Source organism: Meleagris gallopavo, chromosome 6, assembly GCF_000146605.3.
Source record: "Meleagris gallopavo isolate NT-WF06-2002-E0010 breed Aviagen turkey brand Nicholas breeding stock chromosome 6, Turkey_5.1, whole genome shotgun sequence".
Lineage (NCBI taxonomy): Eukaryota > Metazoa > Chordata > Aves > Galliformes > Phasianidae > Meleagris > Meleagris gallopavo.
Window position 1 is genome coordinate 27,058,250 of NC_015016.2, and position 27,292 is coordinate 27,085,541.

Below are 27,292 nucleotides of genomic sequence, written 5' to 3' on the forward strand. Positions count from 1 at the left end.
TTCAGAAGTGAGAATTAAGCAAATATTTTCTCTCATTCTCATCTTCTAAACTTGTCAGATCACAAGAATTTTCCAGTAAGTCACTTATCTCACAATTTCTAAAACAGAACAGAAAGAGGTGTGCTATATCTGCGTGTGCTACAACACATTTAACGGTCAAAATATGTCCACCTCAAATCAGGACATTATTCTTGCCAATATACAAGAAATCAATCTTTCACACAATATAATACAATAGCAACCTGAACACAATACAAGCAAGCTCCTATAATTCTGCAGGACTCTGGACCACTCTGTGTCAGGAAGCCTGATTACAGACGAGGGTTTTTCAGAAGAACTTTTCCTGAAACGAAATGTAGACTTGGCTGTCAGCAGAAGTGGTATTATTTTGGTTTGGTGAGGCTGAATGTGAGTCTTCTACAAATTTACTGCCCACTCTTAGAATTATATAAAAGGAGCACTTCTTGTTTCTGAGAAGAAATATAAAAGATATGACTAAAAATAAGGATATAGAAACAACGACTGTTGTTTATTTACAGTGGAATTCAAAGACAGGGAATGAATCATAATCACATGAACTCTCTATTTTTAATTCATGTTATGCTGTCTGCAGGTATTAGATTAGAATCAATCAGAAGACAGAACAGAAAATATGGCAACCAGCTATGGCTTTTGCTATTTTTGTGAAGCAAGCAGAGTCAACATTTTAATATCTTGCTCTCCCAAGCCTGTTTAAATAATAAGAAAAAATAACAACTGCCAGAATGACAAAAAATATATTCTCTAAAATTCAATTATAGAGAATATATTCAATTCTCTAAAAATACAAAAAGAGAACATATTTCTCTTAATCACTGGGTATCAATTCCCTTTGCAATCAATACAAGCTGTGACAAGAAAAAGAGCAGAGCTTCATTCAATCACTTGACAGCTTCCAAAGTTTTCTGTCTTTCATTGGGGCTGAATTAAACATGCTAGATAATCTATATAGCACTGAACTGCCAGTCAGGTAAACGATGTCATTTTCCCAAATGCAAGGACAAGCTTAAAAACAAAACAAATTAAAAAAATACCCACCACTCAACCATTCCTTTGCACCCCAAATGGAGCCTCTGGCACGCAAGAGAATATTTTCATTTACTGCTTTTCCAAGGGAAATGAAGGTTTTTCTGAAAAGAAAAAACCTTGCTTTCCTGACCATGTTCCCAGTAACAAAAGTCAGACATCATTTCAAGGGAAATTCATTATAGTAAAACTAAAATCCCTTAAACCTAAAATTATTTCAATATACTATCAATTCTTAATATAAAATCTACTTAACAAGTCCATTTTGATATACTGACTTCAGACAAGCACATTATAAAATGCAGATGAAAGGAGCACTTCAAAGGCAGGAATAGGTCAGATAAATAAAGATGGCATGATCATATGATTCCAATACACTCTCCAAAAATGAGTGGTGAATATAAATGCTGAAAAAATTTTAGGCTCTACTGTCTCCTTCTTTAACAAGCTTAGAAGTCCAAACTCATCTTCTCATTAAACAGTGAATATAACATTGCACTAGCATCCAGCATGCTAACATACTAGCATTATTAACTGCACACATGTATAATTAACAGAAATATTAGGACTGGTTTTTACTCTTGCATATCCCTATATTTTTAACAGCATGAATCATAAGACACTGTCTGTCCCCATTTATTCATATATGGATCGCTCTGGTTCCTTATACAAGGATGAGTTATCTACCTGTGCACTACTGACTCAAAAAAGCCTTTTCTGTTCTCCCTAAAATCTCCAAGTACTGCACAGATTCTGTGCAGCAAACATGGCTTACACTGTCTCAGTCCTTGATTAGTGGGCAATTCCTGCACCATTGCTAAATTGACCCCATGATGGCTGAAAAGAGTTAGCTTTCCCTCTTAGGAAATCCAAGAGAATCCTCTTTCTAGATACAGACTACTTCAATGATTTCATGTATGTAGTCATTGATTTCATGTATGTAGTCACCACACAGCAGGTTTTTCAGAATTCATTGGGTGATGTAGGGAAGAACAGCTAGGAATTGCTGAATTGTTCTATGAAATTGTAACTAAAGATACTTATTGGGAAAAGGGGCAGAAGCTACATTACTGGTAAATAAGGCGAAGACAGACCCTATTTTAGAATTTTAGAAAATTAAAAGTTCTAATTATTGGAAATCTTAGAAATCCTCCTCTGCACCCTCAGCTGAAACATTCTGCCACAGATCGGAGGCATGGCCTTTTGAGGGCAAAGCCAAAATGACTTCTTGGGGTTTCTTCTTTGCCTTCTGACTCCTCAGAAGTTGTTTCAGCCAAACACTTGGTCCTGTGGAGTGGGGGAATCTGAAGAGTTCAGAGACTGTTGCTTCAGAATATGCCTGATTTACTTCTTATCCACCATAAATAAACTGAGAATTATTAAGAGATACTCCGTTAACTCAAAACTTTACATAGCAGCTGGAGAATCCAGCTAAAACATATTTATCAGTTGATGCCTGTTTTATGTGCACCACACGTAACTCAAAGCATGGGCTGATATTGGCTCAGGCTGCTGCTGACAGGGACCCTGTCACGTATCCCTTCTGCAGCTGACACGACCGCCTCAGGCCTGGCAGAACAATGCAGCCGCCAAGGTTGGCCCAGCCAAAGGAAACTTGCTTCTCCCAGGTTGTCTAAGGGGAGGGACACTGAAGCAATGGAAATTCCCCAGCAGTAAAGGATAACAAAAGAAAAGGTGTTGGAAGCTGCTGTTAGAAAGAGACAGGCTCTCTGAACCTACTGACTGCCAAACCAGTCTCCCAGGGTCGGAAAGCAGAGAGGAGAGACCCCAAACCATCCTCAAAACCCACTGCTCATCACCAACCTGTCTCTGAGTGACAGTTCCTTGTTTTTGCATAGACCTGGAAGTCTCTAGATTTCCTTCCCTGATTAAAAGGTGTGGCTGCTGAAGAAATTAGTTTACAGTCTCTAAATTCCTTACTGCCGCTGTCATATGTCTGCCACAGGCATATCAGTGAGGCCAGAGCTCAGGGAGGAGCGTGTTCTACCACAGCCAGAGCTCTGTGCTGCCTTGGGACCAGCGAATCCCATTTTCCAGCAGGAATAACTCTGCAAAGGACTCTGCACCTGGAGAGGAAGCTTGAGGAGTAATCCATATATCCTAGATTAAAATGTCTGCTAAAAATCCCCTAACCCACGCATATCCTTCCCCCCATACCAAAAAAAAAAAAAAGTTATTTTACAGCTTATTTTCTTTAGTAGTATGGTCATACTGATTGTTTCTACTGAAATAAAGGGAAAAGTTACAGCGACTTATAAATTCATTAAAACACCAAGAGAAAAAAAACAATGGCTAACTAAATTCTCCTATTGACTGCCATGGCTTTTGGATCAGGCCCAGAAGAACGCTGGAATAAGTGGTGAAACATTTTATTTTCTAACTTTTCAGTAGCTACCGCAACAATGGAAAATACAAGCACATATTTAGAATAACTTTATCCTTTAAAAAAAAAAAATGAGGTCACACCTAAAAATACTTCCTCTTGTTGCTGTATAACTTCAGTTTATGATAATAGCTATTACACACATATAGCGAAGAGGAAAAAATAGCTTCCCAAGTACTGGGTAAAAACTTGATATTCCACATTAGAGTTTCTGCTCCAGAGGAAACTACGAAGTCTGAAAGGATTCAGCTCTTTTATTTAAATAGCAGAATGAATAATCCAATTATTGGAAAGACAATGTGAAAATAAGGTAGTAAGCAGTTGTGAGTTTGTCTTATCAAATAATTGCTTGGAGACAGGAAAATGACAATGATAATGACAAAATCTATCTGAACTTTAGTTCTTCATTTTGAAACAATTAGTGTCATTATTTACATCCCTAGACAAAGTCCACACAGCCCGAATTTCCTGGGATATATGCATGTGCTATTAATTTGTAACTTTGCTCTAGAATCCAAGCCTGAATCATCAGGCCCTGTCGCTTTCTAGCACAAGGGTGTGTTTGTCCACTTATACGAGAGACTGATCCAGCATCTCCACATCTCCAAGTGTGGAGATATTTTTCAAGAATCTACATTTTAAAAGGATATCCTACATTCAAATTCTCCTTTCCAACTTCTCTATCTACTTTTGCAGCTGTGTTGCCCTGTTCCAGATATTATCACTGCTCAACCAGAGGAAGAGTGTTGTTTATGCTAAAATCCTCGTTTAGAATGATTTTCTACAACACTGCATCAGTTCCCTGCTGAGAGCACAGACTTGACAGTAAGCAACATTCCTGCAGACTCCAGAAAGCTAACTTAACTTTTACAGATAGCTCAGTGCTGACCTTCTTGAGACATGAACATTTTATTACACGTTTTCCATAGCATCATTACGTATTGAGAGAATTGTCTTGAATTTTAACTAACATGGTTCATTTCAGTCCCAATGTTCCTCTCAAAATATAGAAAAGCAGATGAAAGTGAATTCACAGTTGCTGTAGGAACAGAAAAAGGTGCAATTGCTTTAGAAAGCATAGAGCTGATCCTGCTTCTTTCTCTGGCACTGGGTATTTTACCACTGACTCTGGTGAAAACGGAGTCAGGCTAGCAATTTTCTAACACTTTCAGGCAACTATTTTTCAGTTAAAAACACAGGAATATCCTCCCACCCTGGTCCAGTTCTCAGCCGGAGCCGCAGCCCTGCCAGCACTGTTAATGTCATTGTTTGCGAAGCGTATTCCCAGTCTCGCGCACACCCACGCAGGGCTCCAGCTCCCAGCCACGATGTCCCCCCAGCACATTGTTCCAGCTCCCCACGCTTCCTCACCTCCTGCCCCGTCCCCCTGTGAGCCCTGGCCCCCCACACCATTGTTTGTCCCCCTGCACCCACCCTGCATTGTTCTCCCCACCCGGGAGGGACCTTTCCTACCTCCCACTCCCCACAGAAGTTCATGCTTTCTCACCCACTTCCACATTCTCCACACACCTATTGGCATCAAAACATTTTCACTTTTTGAAAGCACATTACATAAACTTTCATTACTACATTTCACAGCTTTTATGGGTCGTGGGCACTCTGCCTTGAGAGGCCCAGTCCAAAATATGAAACAATAAGACTTGTACTTCTTCACTACAGGCTTTTGTATCAGTACTAATTTTAGGCCTGAGCTAAGTGTTACTGGACTTGCAGACAGAACACAAAAGGCTAGAGCAAACATACATTGTCACCATAGAAGGAAAATACATAACAGATACAAAGAGGAATTGACATTATTATGCCCTCACAGTAAACAAGAATGGAAGTAACTGGCATGATTTACACAGCCTCCACTGTTACAATAAATACAGGTTGAATCCTTTTCAAATTCATGTATAAGGCCAAGTAAAATAAAATTAAAATTAAATTAAATTAAAAATGTACTTCTTGAAAAGAGAATAGTAAGGACATGTTAGTCAAGCATTAATTATAGACAGGATATATAAACATAAATACAAACATATGTGGGTGTGTATATACATATGTATAAAATGTGTGCCTATCTAAACACAAAGTACAAAAATACTTTCATTCATTTATCAATTATGTAATTATTGATTTTTTTTTTCATTCAAAACAAATAGAAACAGATAAAGCAATCCAGATAGCCTATCATTGTTTTGGCCACCTTGTTTTCTAGTACACTTAGTTTTGTATGAAGCTGTATTTTTCACACAGGCATACAGGATACTACAATACACAAATTGTATTCACTTCTCATTCTTTTCCTGTAAGATACTACTTTTGCTTTGTGCTACTTTCAAAAATATACTCCCTCTTTTCATGAACTCATATCTATTAGACAAATAGTATGATATACAAACTGTACATCAAGCTTAAAGTATCAGTGAATCTTTGTTAATCCTTGAGAATAAAGCAGCTAGGCATGCCCAAAGTAGATTAAGCATAGAAACAAAAATAAATACCTCATTCTATTCAGAAATATTTAACACAGTCAATATTTTAATTCACAAAAAGCTCACGCTTACCATGACTGATGCGGTGAAACCAGTAGTATGCAAAGTCCACACCCAGAAATGTCAAATACCATGTCCACGGTGAGTCCCAGGGCAGTTCGAAGAGTTTGTAGTTATTCCATACATAGATGTAACTAACTAGGTCAACACTTCTGAATAAAACACTGAAACAGAAAACCAAATAGTTTTATCAGTCTATTTACCACAGGAGTCTTTTTGTAACACAGATAAACTATGTCCAAGCCTCACAATCTTTGTCAAGTAATAAAACCAACACTGACTTCATAGATCTAAAGCAAAAGTACTACTAAGTTTTTTAAAACAAGCTCTCATCCACTCATCACCTGCATTTTGGCATGTAGCATGCTCATTAAGCAACCATTTTAAGCAACCATTTAGCAGTCATTCCTTCCAGGTAGTACAATGTTCCTGTTCTAATCTGCCTGGAAGAAACTCATTAATTCTCAAGTTTGAAATAGTGGCAATCATTTTCAATTCAAAAAGTAAAATAACTGAAATCTTTACCTTAGTATTGTAAATACAATGCAGTTAGATATGAGACTGAGGAAGAGTAAGAAAAATTACTAGACAATCTTACAGGCTCAAAAACTGTGCCCATGAGAACCTAATGAGTTTTAACCAAGGCTATGTGCAAGGTGTTACACTTGGGTTGAGGCAATCTGAGATAGGAGTACAGACTGGGAGAACTCACTGAGGGCAGCCCTGCAGAGAAGGACTTGAGGTTCCTGATGACAAAAAGCTGGACTTGAGTCAGCAGTGTGTGCTTGCAGCCCAGAAGGGGAATAGCTTTAAACTAAAAGACAGGAGATTTAGGTTAGATGTTAGGAAGACCTTTTTTACTCAGCAAGTAGCAAGACACTGGTACGAGCTGCCCAGAGAGGTTGTGGATGCTCCATCCCTCAAGGTATTCAAGGCCAGTTTGGATGGAATCCTGGGCAGCCTGATCTAGAGGCTGGCAACCCCGCCCATGGCAGGAGAGCTTGAACTAGATGTTCTTTAATGTCCCCTCCAAACTAAGCCGTTATATGATTCTATGATAATTCCTTTTCTGCAGTTCTTGACTGGTTCAGCTGAGTTCAGTATAGAGTGGATTTAATGCTAGGATTGTCACAAGGAATGTGTGAGAGCTCATTCTGGGGATGCCATGTGTCTCTGTCCATACCTGTTCATTTTTCTGTCACTATTTTTCCTATAGGTGATTTCAGTGATTTAGTTTACTGCACAGCCCCCAAAAAACTTGAATCAACAGAACTAAAGAGGACATATTATATCTTCCAAAACCTTGTTTTACAACCTAGGAAAACATTGATATGTCTTACTGGCCAAGCAGAATTGTACTAAACATTCTTGAAAATAGTCTGATCATGCACTGTCCTTTTCGGTAGATGGACTGAAATAGGAGGGAATCTCAGAAAATGTTTTTGTTTCATGTCAAGAACCATGCTCTCACTGAACTTCGTGGTCATCTTCACATTTTCACAGAGACATATTTAGTACTTCTATGCTCCCAGCATTAATGCTTCTTTCCATAATGGTATTTTAAATAAAATTATTAACAAGAAACAAAGCAAGCTAAAAATCCAAAGTTTCCAATATCAGACATCAAGTAGAATAGAATTACATCCACCACATCATGCAGAGAAGATGAAGGAGGTGCTCCTTGGGAAGATGAGAAATAATATATTTTCCACGGCCAGCTGCCATATCTTGCCTGCAACTAACTCATTCCTACACCTACTACAAATAAACCAATTCATCTTTTAGGCAAAAACAAAATGACAACAAAACTCAAACATTTTCATTTTGGCAGCAGTCAGATTAAGGATTTCTCTTAAGATGCAATGGCAGGTGTATCTGCAACTTCAAAAAAAATCAACTGATCTATGCCCAGAATTTGGACCTTACACACCTGGAACATGTTTAATTTTCATAAGAGCTGTGTTCTATAAATATTTTTAAAGAAGATTATATGTGTCCAACCAGATTTTTGCTATTCACCTCATGAGGCATCTGTAAAGGTTAGTATAAAGTCTCAATCACTTTCACAACAGGTCAGAAGGGAGCTGATATTATTCAAACACAAAGAAATGGGCATTTCTTAACATCTTTTCAATGGCCAGGAAATTTAAAACACCTTTTGCAACATACAGTATCAGTTATTATTAGGTACTGTTTTCTTACTTTATTCTTTTGCTTTTATTAACATATAATGCCTTTGCAGTACATCCTAAGATATGTGGACTGGTACATTTCCTCCATTTTTGATCAGCTTTCAATATTTCACCCTTGAGTCTTTTTTTTTTCTTTTCATTTTTTCCACAAGCTGAGGCCAAGGTGTAAAACTTGAGCTACCCTCACAACGCATTTTTAATGTGTAATTTGCTGTACAAGTCAGAATTTGCTTATTCTTTCCTTCCTGCTTGAATCACAACTCTACAACACATACCACTAGCTGATTACTATAATTAATTTGGAGCAATCCATCATATCACTATGCAATTCTGGAGAAAGAAGAGTTGCTTAGCTTTAAGGTTTTTTCTTTTTTTAATTTACAGTGTGATAGATAGAAAAGTCCAGAGCTTGCATTCAATTACAACTCTGAAAGTTCACTTGGAGTTTTAGAGGTTTATATTGCCTATTTTTTCTCCCTCAAGTTCCATTTTCACTTCTTGAAAATACTGAGGAGAACTTAAGAAAACGTTTTCCTCATTTAAATATTAGTTTTTAACCATAAATATGACAGAAGTAGATAGCTAAGACTTTTGTCATCTGGTCCAATCCTCTGCATAAGGAGCAATAAATCCTAGAACAGAGAGACTACACAGAAAACCTTATTATGTACATTACATTGATTAGTCTTCTTGGATTTTGAATATTTCTACTGAAAATTTTCTTATGATGTGTGAAGTATGCACTTAGGCAACTGTTTTGACTCAGAGAGATGTTTTTTATCTCTTTGTTTCTAAAGTTCATACATACTTTATTTAAAGGTGACAATATTTGTTTTAATAAACCATTTCCCCTTTCTCCTTCCACTGGGTCAGATTATCACTTCCTCTGATTAAAAAAGTCCAAGAAGGAAATTCTGGGAGATGAACTCTCCATGTGGACATGAAGATCTACTTATGGTAGATCCCAATGGGATAATGAAGGAGGGAAAAGGTGGAGAAAATTCAACTAGAAGAACAGGCGTCTGACTCCTGGCAAAAATAACCAGGTCCTGTTTTGCTTCCTCCAGCTCACAGATCAACCTTTGAGCCTGGAATCAGCTTTCAGAAAAAGTCTTCCATGGTCTCCAGGACAGTCAACAAAAGTGAGAAGGATCAGGGGGCAATAGCTGTTGTCTCTCTGAGCACAGGGAAAGAACTGCATATTGAAAGTGAAGTCCACAAGGAGACAATGTAGGCTCTTGCCACTGCTGCAGTCACCACCTCGCACCACACTGGGACACGACCTGGAGCCCCTGAGCTAAAAAACACAGCTCTACAGCTGGACCTACAAAGCCTCAGCTCTCAAGAGCTTTAACAGACTTGCATCCTTGGAGGTCAGACACAGAGGGAAACATGTTAAGACACCTCGGTCAGGAGGTTATATTATCATTAAAAATAGTGAGGTATTACTAATACATTGTTTCCCTGGGTTAAACAAATTAAGTTTTCCCAGCCTGATTCAACTACATCAAGGTAAAGTTTCAAAATGTTGAACAAAGGCAGTTTCTCCTCTGTAATTGGAAATTATTCAGGCTATACACGTAACAGCAGGATATATGAATAATTAAAAGCTCTGTAAGCTTTTGTTTCAGAGTGGAAAGTATAAGGATTTCCATTTCCAAAGACCCTCATAGAGTTTTCTTTTTCAGATGAAAAATTGGTTCCAGTCACAATTGAAATAAACATTTTGATAACATGAATTCAGTAAAGAAGAGAAAGGGGAAGGAGGTAGAAGAGCCTTGAGAAAATGTCCATTTGCAAAGCAAAGCAAACCTTCTGCAACTGAAATCCCCTTTTATTTCCTGTACAGGTGCCAGGTTTTGAACAGACACCCAATTTATTACCTTGTCAGCTGACTTATTAGGGTTGACACAAATCGAACTGAAATATGCCTGACATAGTGCAGTCAAGGCTTTTTTCACACTTTAGCATAAAGCCAAACTTTCCACAAGATGGAGGGAAGGGGAGAGGGAGCTGTGGGAGTTCTATTCCCTGTTTTCTATCATCAAGATGAATATGATCCTCTCCCATTCTTAATATGCAAAATCAGTCATGAAATAACCTAAGGCTAAAAAATAATTCACCAAAATGATACATCTGGGAAATGATTATCAGGCTCTGGAAAGCCCTTGATTACAGGAAATAGCACCTACATTTTGAAAAAATGTTCCCACCAGACACAAAAGCTGAATCAAAGTCTCTCCTCTTCCTCAGAATGGCTTTCTTCTCTGGCATTTTAGTCTAAATAATGCAAATCCCCGGTTTTCCTCAAGTGGAAAAAAAAAATTATCAATTCCAAAGCAAAGTGAAATAGAGGTAAATTTGGTATTCCTACTAGCTGTGTTACATTCCCTATTAGTCAAGATGTCATCTGACAGAGCTGACCTGTTTTTCACCAGACCTGATCCTGCTACACTTCTTTTTTTGTCTTCCAATTCAAGACACTAGTATTAACTTCTAATAGTAGGTGGTATCAAACATGAAGAAAAAAAACAGGCTTTGGAAGCAAAAGGCAATGTCATTATTCTTAATATCTCCTGCCTGTATAATTTGAGTCACTTATTGTTTTCTTTGCTCTTTCATACATAAAGAAGAAATCAATTTAAAAAAAAAATCAATATTATATACTTAAAAAATTTTCTTCACTGCCTTTCATGATACAACTCATGGCAATAACACCTACCATCCTAACTTTATATGCAGTCCTTTGGTAAATTTACGTACAGGTTATCTTTTAAAAATTTTAAATTCTTTAATTACTTCTTTACACCTGTACTTCTGATGAAGCTTGTTCTTCTTCCTTTGTAAGAATGGAAATTGCATTTCTCAGTTCTATTTATACCTAGCCAGAAGACTTAGCAGTAAAATGAGTTCCAGTAAAGTCAGGACATGCAGTGTTAAGAGATACTAAAACATCATTTTACATGAAGAAACAGACCTGATGTTTTAATGTTTATACAAATAACACCATGCAAGTGTAATACAAGAGCTTAGTATGTTCTTTCAATAAAGAATTTATTTTGATCTCTCCTACTTGCAGAAGAGTGGCTATTCCACTGAAGTCAGCAAATCTACATAAGCATTTGAGTTAGATTAGGAACAAGCCTATTATATTCTCAAAAGTCACATACAAGCAAAAGTTATGAGTTATCTAGAATAAAGAAAGAGGTAATGCAACTGTTCTCATAGTTAAATAGTTTCAGTGAGATATAGTGCATCAAAAGTTGAAGTAAAAAATATTTACGTAAGAATTTTTAGTGTACAGCTTTTGCCATGATTCTGAATTTTTCAAGTTATACTTTGCTGTTGTTCACACAAGACTAATATTTTCATTAATTTAGAAAATCACAGAGAAATTTTTCCCTAATTTCCATAACTACTAGATGTTGACCCAGCAAACTGTTAGCCAGTTCTAAAAATGCTACCCCGGTGCTCCATCTAGTGGAATTCTGATTTAAGCCTAATAAATCTTTTAGCAAAGATCAGTACTTTACTCAGAAAAGTATTCTACACAGTTTAGAGTTAGTGGTTTTTAAAAAAAGAACTGCGTGCATACTTATGAAATTTACCTTAATGAAAAATACAGAATAAAGATATATGCAATAACTGAAGGTTCTGAGAAATTTGTATATTTTGTGAGCTTCAGAGATTACTGAATTTAATAACACGTTTTTGATAAGAGTCAACTCAGTTCACAGCCTGTATTTTCACACAGAAACACAAATATATCTGAGAATAAATGTTAACAGATGGTTTTTACATTTCAAGTCACGCTGGGTGCAAAACTGGGCTCTAATATTCATGAATTCAGAGACTTTTATTTGGCCCCCTTCTAGAAAAATAAGAAGTGACGCAGCACTAAAAATGTAAACAAATTCCGAAAACTGCTGTCTCATTATTAAGGGGTTACAGCCCAAAAAAGTGATTGGTTTCCTGACAGGCTTGCGTGAAACATGGCAAGCTCTTGAACATCATCGTAGAGACTACCAGTTGTTTCAGTCAATTAGTTTGAGAACATCCTGATTCTCCCAAGACTCTCTCCTACATTCTGCTCTTTAATGCTTAGTACCTTATACATCATTTCATTAGAAACTCCGGAGCCTTAAGCTCTGGCTCAGAGCTTTCCTTAGTCATCACCAGAAAGTAGCACACTATGCACACCAGGCTGTCCACAGCTACTCACTGGTACTCCTGTGCTCTGCCAGGACCGTGCTCACACAGACGCTTTCCAGCATGTCTCAAACAAAACAAACCAGGCTTGCAAAATTCTCCATTCAAACTCCTCAATACCGCCAATCTGCCCAGGGGAGTACCCACCACTGCCAGAGGTGGAGATGGTAACAGGGGTGCAGGGAGGTGGTAATGAACATATGATGGCAGGCAGGAAGCTCTGGCATCTTTTACGGGCACAGCTAGATTCAAACTTTTGCAAAGCCAGTGAGCTTACATCAGATTTATAAAGCTGTGTTAAACCAGGACAGCAAGAAAGTAGCAATATTAATGAGGATTAAATAATCAAGTATTTACTGAGTTAGCTCCACTCCATTCATTGATGATGAAGTAGGCCAACAAGAAAAAGGATTTAGAACAAACCTAGAATGTTCACATATAGATCCTGCTATGAGCTTAATTGAACTGAGTTAGAAAATTCCCTTCCAGAGTCTGGTCTGCCTGCTGAAAGTGCTGCCAATTCCCATGCACAGCCATATCTGCTTTGTGATGCTGTTTATTCTACTCTAATTGCTTTACCTACAGAGAATTAGTGACTTATTTCAAAATTTATTCTTACAGAGCTGTGAGGGCTGTGACCTTTGGCAAAATGTGGGAACAATTAGCAGAGCATATGAGACAGTGCAGCCAGGAGGATATTATTATGAAATACATAACTATGCAACTTATTTGAAGAGAGGGAGGAATGGGATGGTGAGTAAATTCTGTCTCTTCAAGCTTGTTACCTATTAAAATCTTTTTAATGGAAATATCTATTGACAGGCAGTGTCCAAATTGCCATAGATAGCTGCTAAAGTCATGGAGTTGTACGCAGCTTCAGTGGAGACTAAGCCAGTCCAGCTGCTGGCTGCTACTTCTGCTCGCCTGCCTATCTCTCTGCAGTTAAGCAAATACCTTTTGCTCCCGTACTATCTGAAATGTCTTAGCAAGGGATCAGATAGACATCTTAACCAACACAAGAGAAATGGATGACTATGTAAGTGAACATAGGAAGAAGTGCAGTAACCAGAAGTACAGTTGGTGTAGGGGCTCAGCAGCCTTGCTATTTAATCAGGTTAAGCGATTACCTTCCCATTTTGGCCCCTTCTGCTCATCACTGCCCTAAGTCTGGTGGTTACCAGCCCTCAGACCTGCCAGCATAATTGCATGCATAGCTGCTCCCTGACCCAGCTCTGTCAAAATGAATGCAGCTGAGCTTAAACACCTCTTTTATAGTTCTTGGGGGGCTTTTGTTTCTGCTTTTAGCTGGATCACTTTGTCAGGACCAGGTTAGGGAGCAATTAAATACGTAGTTATGTTGGCAGATCTGAGGGGGCAGCTGGACCAGAAGCAACACATCTGACCATGGTCTAAGTAAACAGCTGTCCAAAGCTTTATTCAAACAGATGTGGAGAAAAACGTAGCTAATAAGTCTTGAAGTGAAATTATAATTTACAAGAAACTGCACATATCAAATTTTCTTCTAAGAGATACAATCACTAGTTTAGGAGATGATAATTTTCTGCAAACTTAAGCATAGTGAAGTATCTAGGACGTACTTTAGTAAGCCACCACTTTAAACAGATGTATTGATGCAGGCGAGTATTTTGCATTCTGTTAGGACAATGCCAGCCTCAAGGGGCTATGAATTGCTTGCACCAGTTTCAACCAAGTGCATTCTAATCATTTCTGCACACTGTTACTAATTAAGCATTGAGAGGTTCTGTTTTCAGACCACAATTTTACATACATTTAGAAGTGGGTAACTCAGTTCTACAACAAAAGAATCAAATATTACTAATCTTGCTATCCCAACTGCTTTTTTTCCATGCCCATTTCTAGTTCTGGTACAAGATTTTGTGAAGCCACGGTAAGAACTGATTCAGATTCGTATGATGGGGGAAGGTGGTCAGTGTGCTTCCTGGGCCACTTCACCACAGAGCAACACAAATCCTGATGCTGGCAAAAGGGGAAAGGAAGATCAGAGACAGAAATAAGCAAACAGAATACAAGTGAGGAAAGGGTGTTTCATTTGGCAGCAGTTTTGGCCTAAAATGTATGTGAAACCACCCCTTCAATCTCGCTTCTGGAAAAGAATTATGTAAAATCCAGATCTGTACAGAACTGAACTGTACTGGTTTACAGGAGAAACAGGATTTGTGTTCCTCTGAATCAACTACTGCTGATGTGCATCTGAGTATCTGAGATGCGTAATGTGAACTAACCCAAAAGCATTTTCTGCTTTCTGATGCTCAACACCACTTCAGAGAACTTTAACCTCCCTTGTTTCAAAAAGCGAAGTATTTAATATATAAAACTTGTAGTGTTCTCTTCAGAAATAGGGAAGTTAATTGCAGATTTGACTGATAAAACTATCAGACATATAAATTTGCACACACACTATGACTTTATTGCAGATCTGTGCTCTAAAAGCTGGCAATTGAGCATGACCATAAAGAACAGAGACTTTCCCAACTAGTTTGAAAATATACCTACCTCAGTTATCCCCCAAACACTTTTTGATTTGATTTATGTTCTGCTGCTTTAAAAGAAGAAATGGGCCAATATTAAATAATGCACATACTTGTATAGAGGATATTTATACCAAAAATAAACTTTCTCTTGGGACAATATTTTTAAAGCAGCATTTCAAGCCTCCTGGCAATGGTTTGTTAGAGAAGTTATTTATTTAGAATAAAGTTCTCAGAAATTTTTTAACCACCACCATTTAAGTTGCAGGGAATAAGGTTAATAATTTAAATTTTTCCCTTTCTTCCAAATTACTTTTCTTTGTATATAAAATCTAGCAATCACACATGCAGAGGGATGCACAGTATGTAGTAAATCAGAGAAAATTATATTTAAGAAACATATGGACTATTTTAGAAGTGATATGCATATGCAAAGTAATTGTACTTACTGTATGCTGTAGAGTCTAATAAGTCTAAAACAAAGCACATTACCTTGTCTGATTAGACTTTTCCTCTTGCACCTATATATTTTTTTTATATTTGGCAAACAAATATCAATAATTTATGATTTGCATTTTCTCCAACAATGAAGTAAGAAACACTGAATAAATATTGTTTTCCCTGAAGAGACGCACTACTTGTTATACAGACTGTGAAATGGAAAAACATGCTCACAGGATGAATATGGTCTGTGACTCCTAATTTTTCCATAAAATCTAAAGACCTCCATGCAGTGACGCATCTGAAGCTTCATTCTAACTAATAGACTGAAGCCCACCATTTTAGACTCAACCACAGATTTTTTTTTAAGGAAGTGGCAAACCATTGCTGCTAGTTGAGAAAATGAAAATTAGTCCCTGGGAGAGGATACAATCAATGGTGTGTTAATCTAACCTTCAGCTGTTAATGATTTGCACTACTATTTCCCCTGATGCTGTGGGTTCTGCTGAAATATTGTTTTAGCAGTTTCTGTCAGCTTTCCCTACCTTTTTTTCTTCCTGAAAAGGAAAGACTGAAGTGAAAATCTTAGCAACGGGTTTTGTGCATGCTACTTTTTTTCCAACCCAGTTCTTTCACACTATGGAAGCAGAGGACAGAAGGGTAAACTGTTCTGTTTTTTGAGTTCAAGCCTTTTTAGCTAGTCTAACATTTCAAACGCTTCTTTCTTTATAAAAGTGTATCTAATCTAAGCAGTTACTATTGGAACTCTGATGTTAACATGCAACTAAATGGTTTACAAAGTCTGGTTTTTTTGCCTGCTTCTTTGATATTCAGTCAGAAATTTCAAAGCTCAGTCAGAAATTTCAAAGAACCACTGAGAAGAGTCTTGTTTGTCCAGCCAGGAGAAAGTAGTGCAAGTGACGCACATGAGGCTTCTTGTGCTGGTAAATCAATGAATAAGTGTCCTGATCCTGTAGGTCTGCCTGGTCCTACAGAGTTTGCGTTCCTTAAGGATCACTTCGTTCACTCGAAATAACTTACAAAATATTTCTTATCCAAAAGAAAACTGCCTAGCCCACAAGCCAAATTCTGCAGCAAAGTACTGAGTGCCAAAATAATAAAAGTACTCAGCACCTTGCTAAGCTGCGTTCCACACATGCAACATTAGTTTTCTTAACAAGCATTTGTTCCAGGAATTAGTGCCTCTGAAGCATTTTAGTATTCCTTAAATGCAGCCAAAAGACCTCACAAAACCATTTAAACTTCATCACACATATCTCAGTCCCCATGTTTAACTTCATCAGTCCTGAATATTTCAGATAAGAAAAATAAATATGGTAAATCTGTCTAGAAAAACATGAATACGTTGAAGAAAATGATATTTGGACTATCTCTGTTTTAGCTGCATGAAAATGAGAGTAAGCTTTCATTACTGTTGTGTTTCAGTGCACACAAGTTCAGTACTTAAATAAATATCATAGCTTAAAATATAACAAACTCAATGTTCCTCCTTCACAATCATGTTCACAAGTCTTATTAAAAGTGCATAAAATTGTTTGAATACTGACTTCTCACTTTTCCTTTAGTACAAAGTCTAAATATACTGTACAAATTCAAACATTCAATAAATAAAGTGGATGACTAGCAGATTTCAGAATTTAAGTAAGAAGAAAATGGTATATAACTTGTCAGTACGGATTTTGTTGTTGTTGTTGTTTCAGTGCTTTATTTTATCACTAACTTAGATTGTAAAATTTACAATGACAAGAATGACGGACCTATAAGTAGTGAAGACTGTATTTCACAGATTCAAAACATTTAAGGATGATCAAATATATCATCCATATATTTCTGTGTGGCCAAATTTAAGAACACATTGCCTATGAATGAAGAATGTAAACCACAATCTAAAAAAAGTTTTTGAGGATGAAAGATGGCTCAAAGGACTAACATGGACCTGGGATATATAAAGAGAGGAAGAAAAAGTAGAAATAGAGAACAAATGACTTCATTACTTGGCACTGATGTATCAGTTTCTGAAATATGGAGTGTATTTGAGACATCAACACTAAGAAGGCTGAAATGCTGTTGAGGATTCAAAAAAGAACTGTGGGAATATTGGAAAGAACTGAAAATATACTATACAGTCAGATTCAAATAATTGAAACTTTTCTTCCTGTAATGAACAAATTATATGCAATGATGGTAATCTGTAAATTCACACCTAGGAAACAGAAACCTAACCCCTCTTTAACAGAAAAAAACGTAATAAAATCTACCATCTGGAAGTTCATATAATGAAAAATAAGATCTAAAACACAATATTCCTCAGAATTATTTAGAGTATCTGAAAAGCACTTAAGAATTAGTCAGATTCCCTATTAGTATGTATTTAGTATTTAATAATAGGTATTTATTTAAAATACATTCACTATGAAGTAATTCAAGTTAATCTTATGACTTCTGTGCAGAAGAGAAGAAACAGCGATCATGTTTACAACATTTCTCTCAAGTATTAAAATCTTTTAGGACTCCACTGAAATCAGACAAGATAATGACTGAATTCAAAGAACTTTGAAAATGACTTTAAGCTAATATAACATGCATACTTACTCTGGAAGTCGAGACAGGATACCCAATGAAAGAGAACTTATGCCATCGTTGATCCGACCTGGCAGTTTGTGCTGCTGAACCCAACTGACAGCAAATTCTAACACAATAAAAGCAATGAAGAATGGAATGCTCTGCAAAAGAATGGAAGAAAAAAAGAAATCACAATACAAGCAAGATTAGATCCACCTTTTCATAATCCTTAGAAAGAAACTTTTTACTCAGAAGGTGGTGAGGCTCTGGAACAACTGCCCAAAGAAGGTGTGGATGCCCCATTCTTGGAGGCATTCAAGATGCCTAGGTTGGAAGGGGCCAACCTGGAATAGCCTGATCTAGTGGGTGGCCCACAGCTGGTGCATTGGGTTTTTAAGGTTCCTTCCAATCAAAGCCATTCTACGATTCAAAGAGCATCTTATGTTACCACATACTTCTTAGCTTGTGTAATGCGATGGAAAGCACAACAGAGCAGCAAGGTCGCAGGCCACAGAGAGTGAGGATACACTCAAACACAACAGCAGTGGGCACAGAAATAAGAAACTGCTTACCTTCAAAAGTCCTGTAAGGCCCTCAGGTAGGCAGAGATCTCCAGATGAGATACCCTCACCTCCACTGCCAACCCTTAAATGAAGTCTGGGAGGGGTAAAGCCAGGATCCTCCTTGGGTGGCCCTACCTTCCTACAAGGCGCTCAATCACTGGTTCAAGCTGTGACTTAGCATTTCCACTACAGGTTGGTTGTCATCTTTCTAGCTACTATTGCACCCTGATAAAATACAGTAATGCTCCTTGTGGATTTTATAAACAAGTACAAGCTACTAGGCTGTCATTTCATATGCACAACCAGCATAAATCCAGCACAAAAACCCCATGCTATATAAATTTATTTTACGTTATCTGCACATAAATTCTTAAACAGCAACAAAACAAAATACAAAAGTATTTCCAAACTCATTTCTCATATTTAAGTAAATCAGTGGTAGAAGCAATATTAGTGGACACCTCTAACCCCAAGGTAAAACAGAATCTGCTTTCGATATGTTATGTATTTTTTTGATAGCATTCAGCTACTGAATCCAGCATCCAAGAACACCATCTAAAAGAGATATTAATGTGAGTTTTTTTCTACTTGGCCTATCTGTTGCCATGCTTTTCGCTGCTGATAGTAACAGCTCTTCTGTATGAGTTTTCACCAGAGAATCTAGGAACTATGTGAACTAACTATGAAGCCCATTCTGATCTTGGCCATAACACATTTTCTTTGCAGACCAAGTAGCAATGATGCAACGCACTCTTTTTTCTTTTGTGTTGGCACTAGCTGTCAAATCATTTTCAGCCTTCCAGAAATAAACTGTAATATTGTGTGAGACAAGCATTTTTCAGTCACAACACTGCTTCAGTCTAGGATTTAACTCACTGTATATCCTGAGTCTCAGATCTATGGACAAATTGAAAACACACCAGAATAGCACCCAGAAGTGAAAGGTATGGGCATAACTAGTAATAGGACTGCAATGCTACTATGACAATATTATGCTTCATCAGTACAAACAGATTGCTACAGCTGTTTTCAAATTTTCATCAGCATCCTGAAGAATGAAAAAAGATTGACCAGAAGTAATTGGCAGAGCACATGCATTCAGGGGTTTTTGTTTACCGATTTTTTTCATTTGGTTGTTTTGTTTTGTTTTTATTGACACAGAAGTCCTAACAGTCCTTGCAGTTCATGGAAGGAAAAAAGTGATTATGAGGCAGTGACCAGCCCCCACCAGCCACCATCTCCACCACAAAAGGTTATGCAGCAACAAAAATAGGAAGCAGCAATTTTCCTTCCATCAGATCTCTGTGCACATGAACATTCCTTAAACCATCTCACTCTGTAGGAAAATTTAGGTCACCTTTTCTGTGGTACTAAAAGGCATAAAATTCCCACCATGTTTTTAAGGGATAGAGAAATGCAACACCAATGAGTTTTTATCCCACCATTAATTGGAAGCAGCATATTGTCAGTCATGTTCCTCTTAGCCTTCTATCACTGCCTACTTCAAGTGACCTGCAGACGTGGATCCACACACTGAAACTCTCCACAGTGCCTGTGACTATACCATATTTTCATGGAAGAAGCATGATACTTCTGCAAATGCCACTGCATTTTGGAGGGTGCTCATTTTTGTTGCCAAGTGAGACATGATCTGGGAATTCCTATCAGACTGGGACACCAAAGAGACTAAGATGGATATAGACCAGATTGCTCAGTTGAAAAAGAATGGGATGATTCAAACCATGCAAGCAGCAAGAGATTTATAGTGTCTAGGAAATGTGAAAGTTCATAAACTGCAGCAGCTCGGGGTTAGGTTACAATAACAGATGAACAAAGATTAATATCAACATGGTACTTTTTAATTTAGATACCTAGCTTGCATTTTAGTTATCTGAAGGCCTCTTTGGGATACACACTAGCTGATGATATAAAACCTTTGAAAGCAAAGGAAAACCCAAGGATAAAGCCTAAACAGTTCCCAGCAAAAACTGTGTGGTAAATCTTCCGGTATTTGAAACAATAAAAAGCCACCCTCTATTTGGAATCATTGAAGTATTCTAGAAAAATATAAATGCTTCTTGTTTTGTTTTAATTCCTTCATTTCTAGGTAGATAAGGTTATTAATGTTGTGTTTGTTCTTTTTCTTTTAGTTGCTATAGCTAAACAACAGATCCCTAACTTAACAAACAGGCCAGATAATTGTGCTTGCACAACTAGCAGAGATAAAAATGGTCTTAGTAAGAACAGCTAAGGAATATTTGACCATAATATTAAGAGTTAGCTCTAGCATAGACTATAGGCAGGTTTGAAGTTATAGATATGGAGCAGCAGAAGCTGCACTTTAAATTGAACGGACTCAGAGCAAAATAACTGGAATTATTTTTTCATGAAATGAAAATAGTACACAGGTAATATATGATGCTTGTATTCTGTGCAGCACTTTACCTAGTAACTTCTGAAATGGCTACAATACTTGACTTTATACTAATATAATTTCTTTCCCTTTGACTTCATTAAATAATTTCTTCCCGCTGTGAGGCAGCCAAGATCTGACAGCACTTTTTGACTCACAAATAGGGAGTGTCAAAGTAAAGAGATAAAGAAACATTCAGGCAATCTTAACCCCCTGCCCATCAAGGAGCTTGTAAAATTTATGACATACCTTTTAGTATCTAAAAAATTACTACCTCTCTACCATACACATCCACATTATGCTGTGTTCAAAGCAGATCAAAGTGATCAACTGCATCAAGACTAGCACGTACTATTTCTATGAACATAATACCTAATAATTATTTTCACAGGACAGGATTTCAACAATTTAGATGCCATACAAACAAAAGCAAATGGAAAAGGTATAAGACAGAAGGGTAACAATTAAAACTGGAAAAAAGGAGGCAGTCAATAAAGCAGAAAATAATTTCCAGTAGCCTAAATGTTAATTTTGTTTTTTTGTTTGTTTTGTTTGGTTAGTAGTCTTTTTGATTTATTTGGTGGTTTGTTTTGTTTTTTGTTTGTTTGTTTGTGGATTTTTTGTTGTTGTTGTTGTTGTTTTTCTCATTTATAATGACAATAAAGACATTTAAGGAACCTGAGGAGGATAGATAGTTCTGGTGAAATTTTTAAGTATTGCCTCTGCAAGCAGACTGGCACAAAATTAAGCAATAGCCACTGTTTGACTCCTGGGTCAGAGACAGCAGCTGGCCTGTTTTGATATCTTCTGATCTATAAATGTTTTACTCTGTTTCCACTTTCTTTCTCTTCATCCATCACTAGAAGTTCTTAAAGGGGATTTACATTAGTTTTTGTGGGTTTCATGAGTAACTGAGCCATAAATTGAAAGTCTTACATTGAGTAAGAGAGTTTCCCTTACAAGTAACCATTACTTAGAGAATGTGAAGGACCACTTTAAACCAATTTTTACTTCATACAGTTGAAAAAAATAGTATTCTCAGTTGAAACTCAGCATAAATTCACCATTTTATTGCAAGCCTTAAGACAGTTTGTTTTCTTAAAGTCCCGGGTCCTCATAATGTAAGAATCTCAACTTTCACGTAGAACTAAATAAGCAGGTTCTGTGCCTCATTATTTAGAAGCAAAGCCTAAAAATGTGAATTGAGTGTAAATGTGAACTTAATCTTTAGGCTCTACAAAGTAGAGAGTAAATAGCAAAGAAAAACAGTAATTACTAAGTTTAATGTTTCCATTTTGGAGCTTTCAGCAGAAGGAACCAGTGCACTCTCCTCTGAGGTCTGACTACAGGAAAGTCTTTACTGAGCATAACTGATAATTCTAGAACATAACAAGAAGTGAAATTGTTTCTGTTCATGAAAACAATGATCAAAAAGGATTCCCTTCACCCATCTACTAAGTGTGAGAGAATCCAAGAAACAGAGCACGCAAAATATATTTTTAGATCCATAGCAGAGGATGCTTGCGAAAGGACAAGGTTGGACTCCTTGTTGGAGTCAGGGTCTTCTAACCTGGGGAATTGTACTTTCTCTTCACTTTCTTGAACTAAGGGGAAATCATGGCTTTCAAAGCCTATATGACAAAAGCCCAAATAAAAATTCCATGACTGTGTCTATAACTTGTACCCATTCTCACAGAGTTTTGTAGACCAGCTATAAAGGTTATTTCTCCATGTCTCTGCTGCAGAGCTTTGCTTACAGGTCTGTGGTAACTGATCAGCCTATGTTTTGACTGGTACCTGGGGCTTTCACATACAGCTATGCCAACAAACATGTCTCTGCACTGTGGTGCAGAGATCAGGAACCTCTCCGACTCTGAAAATTGAAGCAATATAACCACAGCGAGAATGTGCATTGAACAAGTTAGGCAAAGTTACTTGGTTTTCAAAATCAGAGTTGCTTCGCCATTTCTGTTGTTTACCTCACAGATGTAACTACATGACTGAGTCCAGATCAAAGGAGTTGCTCCTACAAAATGACTGTTCGAATGAACTTGAAGGTTCCTTACCCTTTTAAAGACAGAAGGTGCATATCCCCACAGCTAGCATTATGTGATCTAATGAGCTAGGAACATTATCTGGTACATGACAGACCATACAGCCAAGATCTAAATCTCACATCTGAAGCTCAGATTTAAAAAAAAAAAGTTAGGAGTCACTAATTTAATCAATAGCTTATTTCACATCATCATCATCACCACTGTTTTCTAGAGCGTGAGTAATCTGAGCTGAGGCCTTCATTTATTACCACCTCAACACAGTTACAAGCAGCTGGAGCGGAACAGAACAGTTACGTCTACTCACAAAGATACAGTCAGAAGAGCTCAGACCAAGGTTATAGAGTTGAGATAGTTGAACCACTATAAGACTTTTACACACAGCAGAGTTATGCTGACAACAAATACATCAAGAGGGATTCCTGCTAAAACTATTCCAAGATAGCAGTTACAGGAAGTTTAACTATTCTTAGAAACCTCTTTTAGTGTAAGTTTTTTGCTAAATACACATTCCCTTATAAACTTATCATAAGAGAGCCATACAACAGCAGAAACCTACAGATATTTCTATAATGCTGATTAAGAATACTGCAAATATTCTTAAATGTGTGTTCAGTACCAGGAATAATGGGTTAGGACAAGTTCTGAGCAGAATATGCAACAAGCTTCTATGGCAGAAGGAAAACCAGGGATGCTAAGGTGCTGGCAAGATAATGTGTGACACTCAGCTGAAAATGTGGGAACAGTAAAAGAGATAGAGAAAGGCAGCAGGTAGAACTGGAGGGAACAATCAGCTGACTAGGCAAAACTGTCAGGCTCTTGACAGACCTCTTTGACCATCACATCATAGCTTAGTTGCACAACACCTCTGAGGAAAGCAGTCCCTCAACCAGATACTGTATGCACAGGTTGGGTTTGCAGCAGCTGTCTGCTTATCCTGTCCAAAGGGACAATGTTTGCTGATAGCCACCATCAGCAGCAGGTTGTTGAATGCTGAGATTCCTGGTAAGCTGCTGACAGTTCTGCACAACCCCATAACACCCCCACTACAGCCCAATAGCTGCCGCTGCACGGCGGTTCAAGATATGTACCATGATAAATATGTGCAATTGGTAGGACAGAAGGGAGCAAAGGTACCTCCATGAAAGCAGATATGCTGGCAGAGTGGGAGGGGAGAAAGTGACACACTGCTGCCAAGGAAGCTCTCACACTTGACCTCTGTACTCTTGCCTCACAGCTATAGGAGACAGCACTGTCCCAACACAAATATTTGTTCTCAGTCTCTTAAACAACCTTTGTGCTTTCTTTTTCTTTTGAATATGAATTGTTTATTATTTTTTTTTTCCCCTTCGAGCTGGTGGTACTAATTTTAAGGGCTGAGAGCTGACTTTTTGATTTGCAAAGGTAGGATCTTGGCATGAATAGCCTGATAATATCATGCTTTCTGCTTTACTCAGCACTGCCAATTTGAACAGCATTAACATCAACACTCAGATGCAGGCTGCTCCTCTGAAAACTCTACCTCTTGCTATCAGGAGCAAGCATCCGAACCTTCATTTATAATGCATAAGAAGAGTACACAGCTTGCAGTCAGTGAAAGATAAGGTATTTCATCTTACTTTGGGTGCTCTTTTGAGGTCACATCTTCCCCAGTCCTCCGGAAAAAGGCAGGTGGTGCCTGGGCACAAGGAGAAGCCAGCAAAGGATGCCGCCGGGAAAGAGGAGGGGAGGGGGCTCTCACCTTCTCTACGTAGTCGGGCACCTCCTCCACCGTGCGGAAGGAGCTCTCGCCGGGCGACAGCACGTAGAAGAGAGCTCGGAGCTGCTGGCCCGCCGTGGGTCCCATGGCCCCTGCCGCTCCGCGCCGTGCCGACCCGGCTCTGCGGCCACCGCAGGTGCGCCGATGGGGGCCCTCCCGTGTGACCGCTGCGCGGGGGCACCGCCGCCGCGCCCGCTCTGGCCTGCAGCCCTGCCCCGCGACCTCGGTTCGTTTCTCCTTGGCGCTGAGGGGTTTGCTGCAGAGATACTGCCTACTTTCAGAATCATGCTGCTATGCAGATTTTTCTCTAATTATTTTTCAGTGTGTCACTGTGTAGATGGCCTTCCAGTATTTGAAGGGAGATCATAAGCAGGAAGGGAAGAAGCTTTTTAGACGGTCTAATAGTGATAGGGTAAGGGGGAATGGCTTTAAACTAAAAGAGTGGGGAGATTTAGGTTAGACGTTAGGAGGAAATTCTTTACTCAGAGAATGGTGAGGCAGAAGCACAGGCTGCCTGGAGAAGCTGTGGATGCCCCATCCCTGGGGGAATTCAAGGCCAGGCTGGATGGAGACCCTGCTGCAGCCTCAGCTGGTGGGTGGCAGCCCTGCCCAGCCAGAGGGGAGGAACTGCCTTATCTTTTAGGTCCCTTCCAACCCAAGCCATTCTATGATTCTTTGTTTTCCAGAAACAGGGTGAGGTGTCCCTGGCAGTTCTTCTGATCAGCTGCTCTGGCCGGTCAAGCACTCCTCCTGTGCAAAGTTTTTATTTTTTAGTTATAAGAAGGGCTTATCACAGCTCAATTTTCTATAGCTCAGATTAATATGATTATGCTGAAGGCAGTCTCTAGAAGCCACCTATCATGGTTTCCTTTATAAAGGAGTGATATGAAAAAACAGTAAAATATGTTTCTTGCTTGTTTGCTGTAGAAGTTTTACAATGGCTGGAATAAGAATAGGTTTTGTACATTAGGCTTTTGATCTGAAGCTCAGGAACATGCATTTCCCCATCAAATGTTTGTCAGACAATCTTCATATGATTGGCAGTAGTAATAGTCAGAACTTTTGTCCAGAAAGAAAATAACATAATGTCCCAACATTCCCTTCCTCACAAGTGTTCAGTTCCACTTACAGTCTTTGCAGAAGAAATGGACTGTACATTCTGCCATCAATGATCTCACTAAACACACTGCTAGGTTATTAGGAAAAAAAATGTCTGCCTTGATGTAACCAATTTTTTGAAAGGAACTGTGACAGGTACTGTGAGCTGAATTTTTTTGTTTAGGAAAAGAAATATGTAGAAGTTTACATTAAGATAATTATAATAATGCACCTATGATGTTTGGAGTCAGAGTTACAGAAACATGGAGTCATTAAGGTTGGAAAAGACCTTTATGGCCATAATTCCAACTATCAACCCATCACCACTGCTAAACCACATCCCTCAATTTGAACAGTTGATTTGAACAGTATCTTACAGTTTGAACAATGTAACAGTACAATAGTGCATCATGAAAGAGTATAGTTTACTGGAAATATTTTATATTAAGCTGAATAGAGCACAAGCAGTTAAAAATAAAACAAGCAATATTTGGGTATTCTCTTAATGTGCCTAGTTTATGCTAGTAAAATGATGTTGGTAATACTGAAAAACTTAGTAAAACTCTTTGAAAGTGCATCCTTGAGTTCCTAACTCCAGTGTTGATTAATGACCGTTTGAGGTTCTTAAAAAATTATTTCTAATTATTAAATTCTAAAACCTCAATTCATCTAAATGAAATTTCCAAATTCACCCAAAAATCACACTTTTCTTTCTAGGTAGACTTCCAGTGTGTCAAAAGTTTTCACAGGCAAAGTCATATGATAATAAATGCCTTTTCACTTAGATTAGCCTAGGTATTCCTATGGCATTACTCTCACATTCCAGCTACTTGACCTCACCATAACCAAGATTCTCATTCACAGCATGCTAGTAGGCTACACTGAGCTGTGACTGGTGTTCATTTTGGTCCACTAGCATCTCACATAGATAAAATGACCAAAACTGAATCCCCTTAAAAAAAAGAAAAATAATAATAAACATTACTGGTATCTGGGGATTGATCTGCTGTGAAAAGAACAGTTGCCAGGGCAGGGGAGCCAGGTCTACTGGGGATATTTGAAGTACAATTGAAGAACAACTACTTCATATTACACCCTTCTGGGAAAGAAGGAATACATCAACAGTTTTTTGGAACTCAAAACTTTTAAAATTATTTTGGAATCCTTTTTCAATGAAAACCGTTACTCAAGTATCACAACACTGAAATTCTTGCACTTGAAACTAGAAGAAATCATTTAGATTTGATTATACCTCACAGGGGAAGCAGGTAGTTTTGTTTTCCAGCTTCTGTGTGCAAGGAAGAATAGATAGATGATAGCAATAAGACAACTACACCTCTAGTGAGAAGGAGAACAATTTTTAGACGGTCACCTGTAATTGGCTATACAAATGTCACTGATGTTCTCTAAGCGCTGAAATTTGGCATACAATTTCAAGTGCTT

The 27,292-nt window shown here is 38.0% G+C and overlaps 1 protein-coding gene across 3 annotated transcripts in view; it reads right to left on the minus strand.

Annotated features, from left to right (window-relative positions):
• The window catches only part of AGMO (alkylglycerol monooxygenase), a 183,976-nt gene extending 158,940 nt beyond the window's left edge, over positions 1-25,036 (minus strand). For 2 of the 3 annotated variants that reach the window (XR_002116001.2, XM_010712731.3), the window contains exons 1-3: positions 24,734-24,956; positions 17,993-18,123; positions 6,040-6,191 (exon numbers count right to left, since the gene is read on the minus strand). Coding sequence is in view for 2 of the 3 variants with exons in the window: in XM_010712731.3 (XP_010711033.1) it covers positions 6,040-6,191; positions 17,993-18,123; positions 24,734-24,838 (388 nt within the window). In the remaining variant the exon portion in view is untranslated. Of the gene's footprint in view, positions 1-6,039; positions 6,192-17,992; positions 18,124-24,733 lie in introns of all 3 variants that reach the window. The other variant, XM_010712730.2, reaches the window with a different exon arrangement.
• Between the last annotated feature and the right edge of the window lie 2,256 nt (positions 25,037-27,292).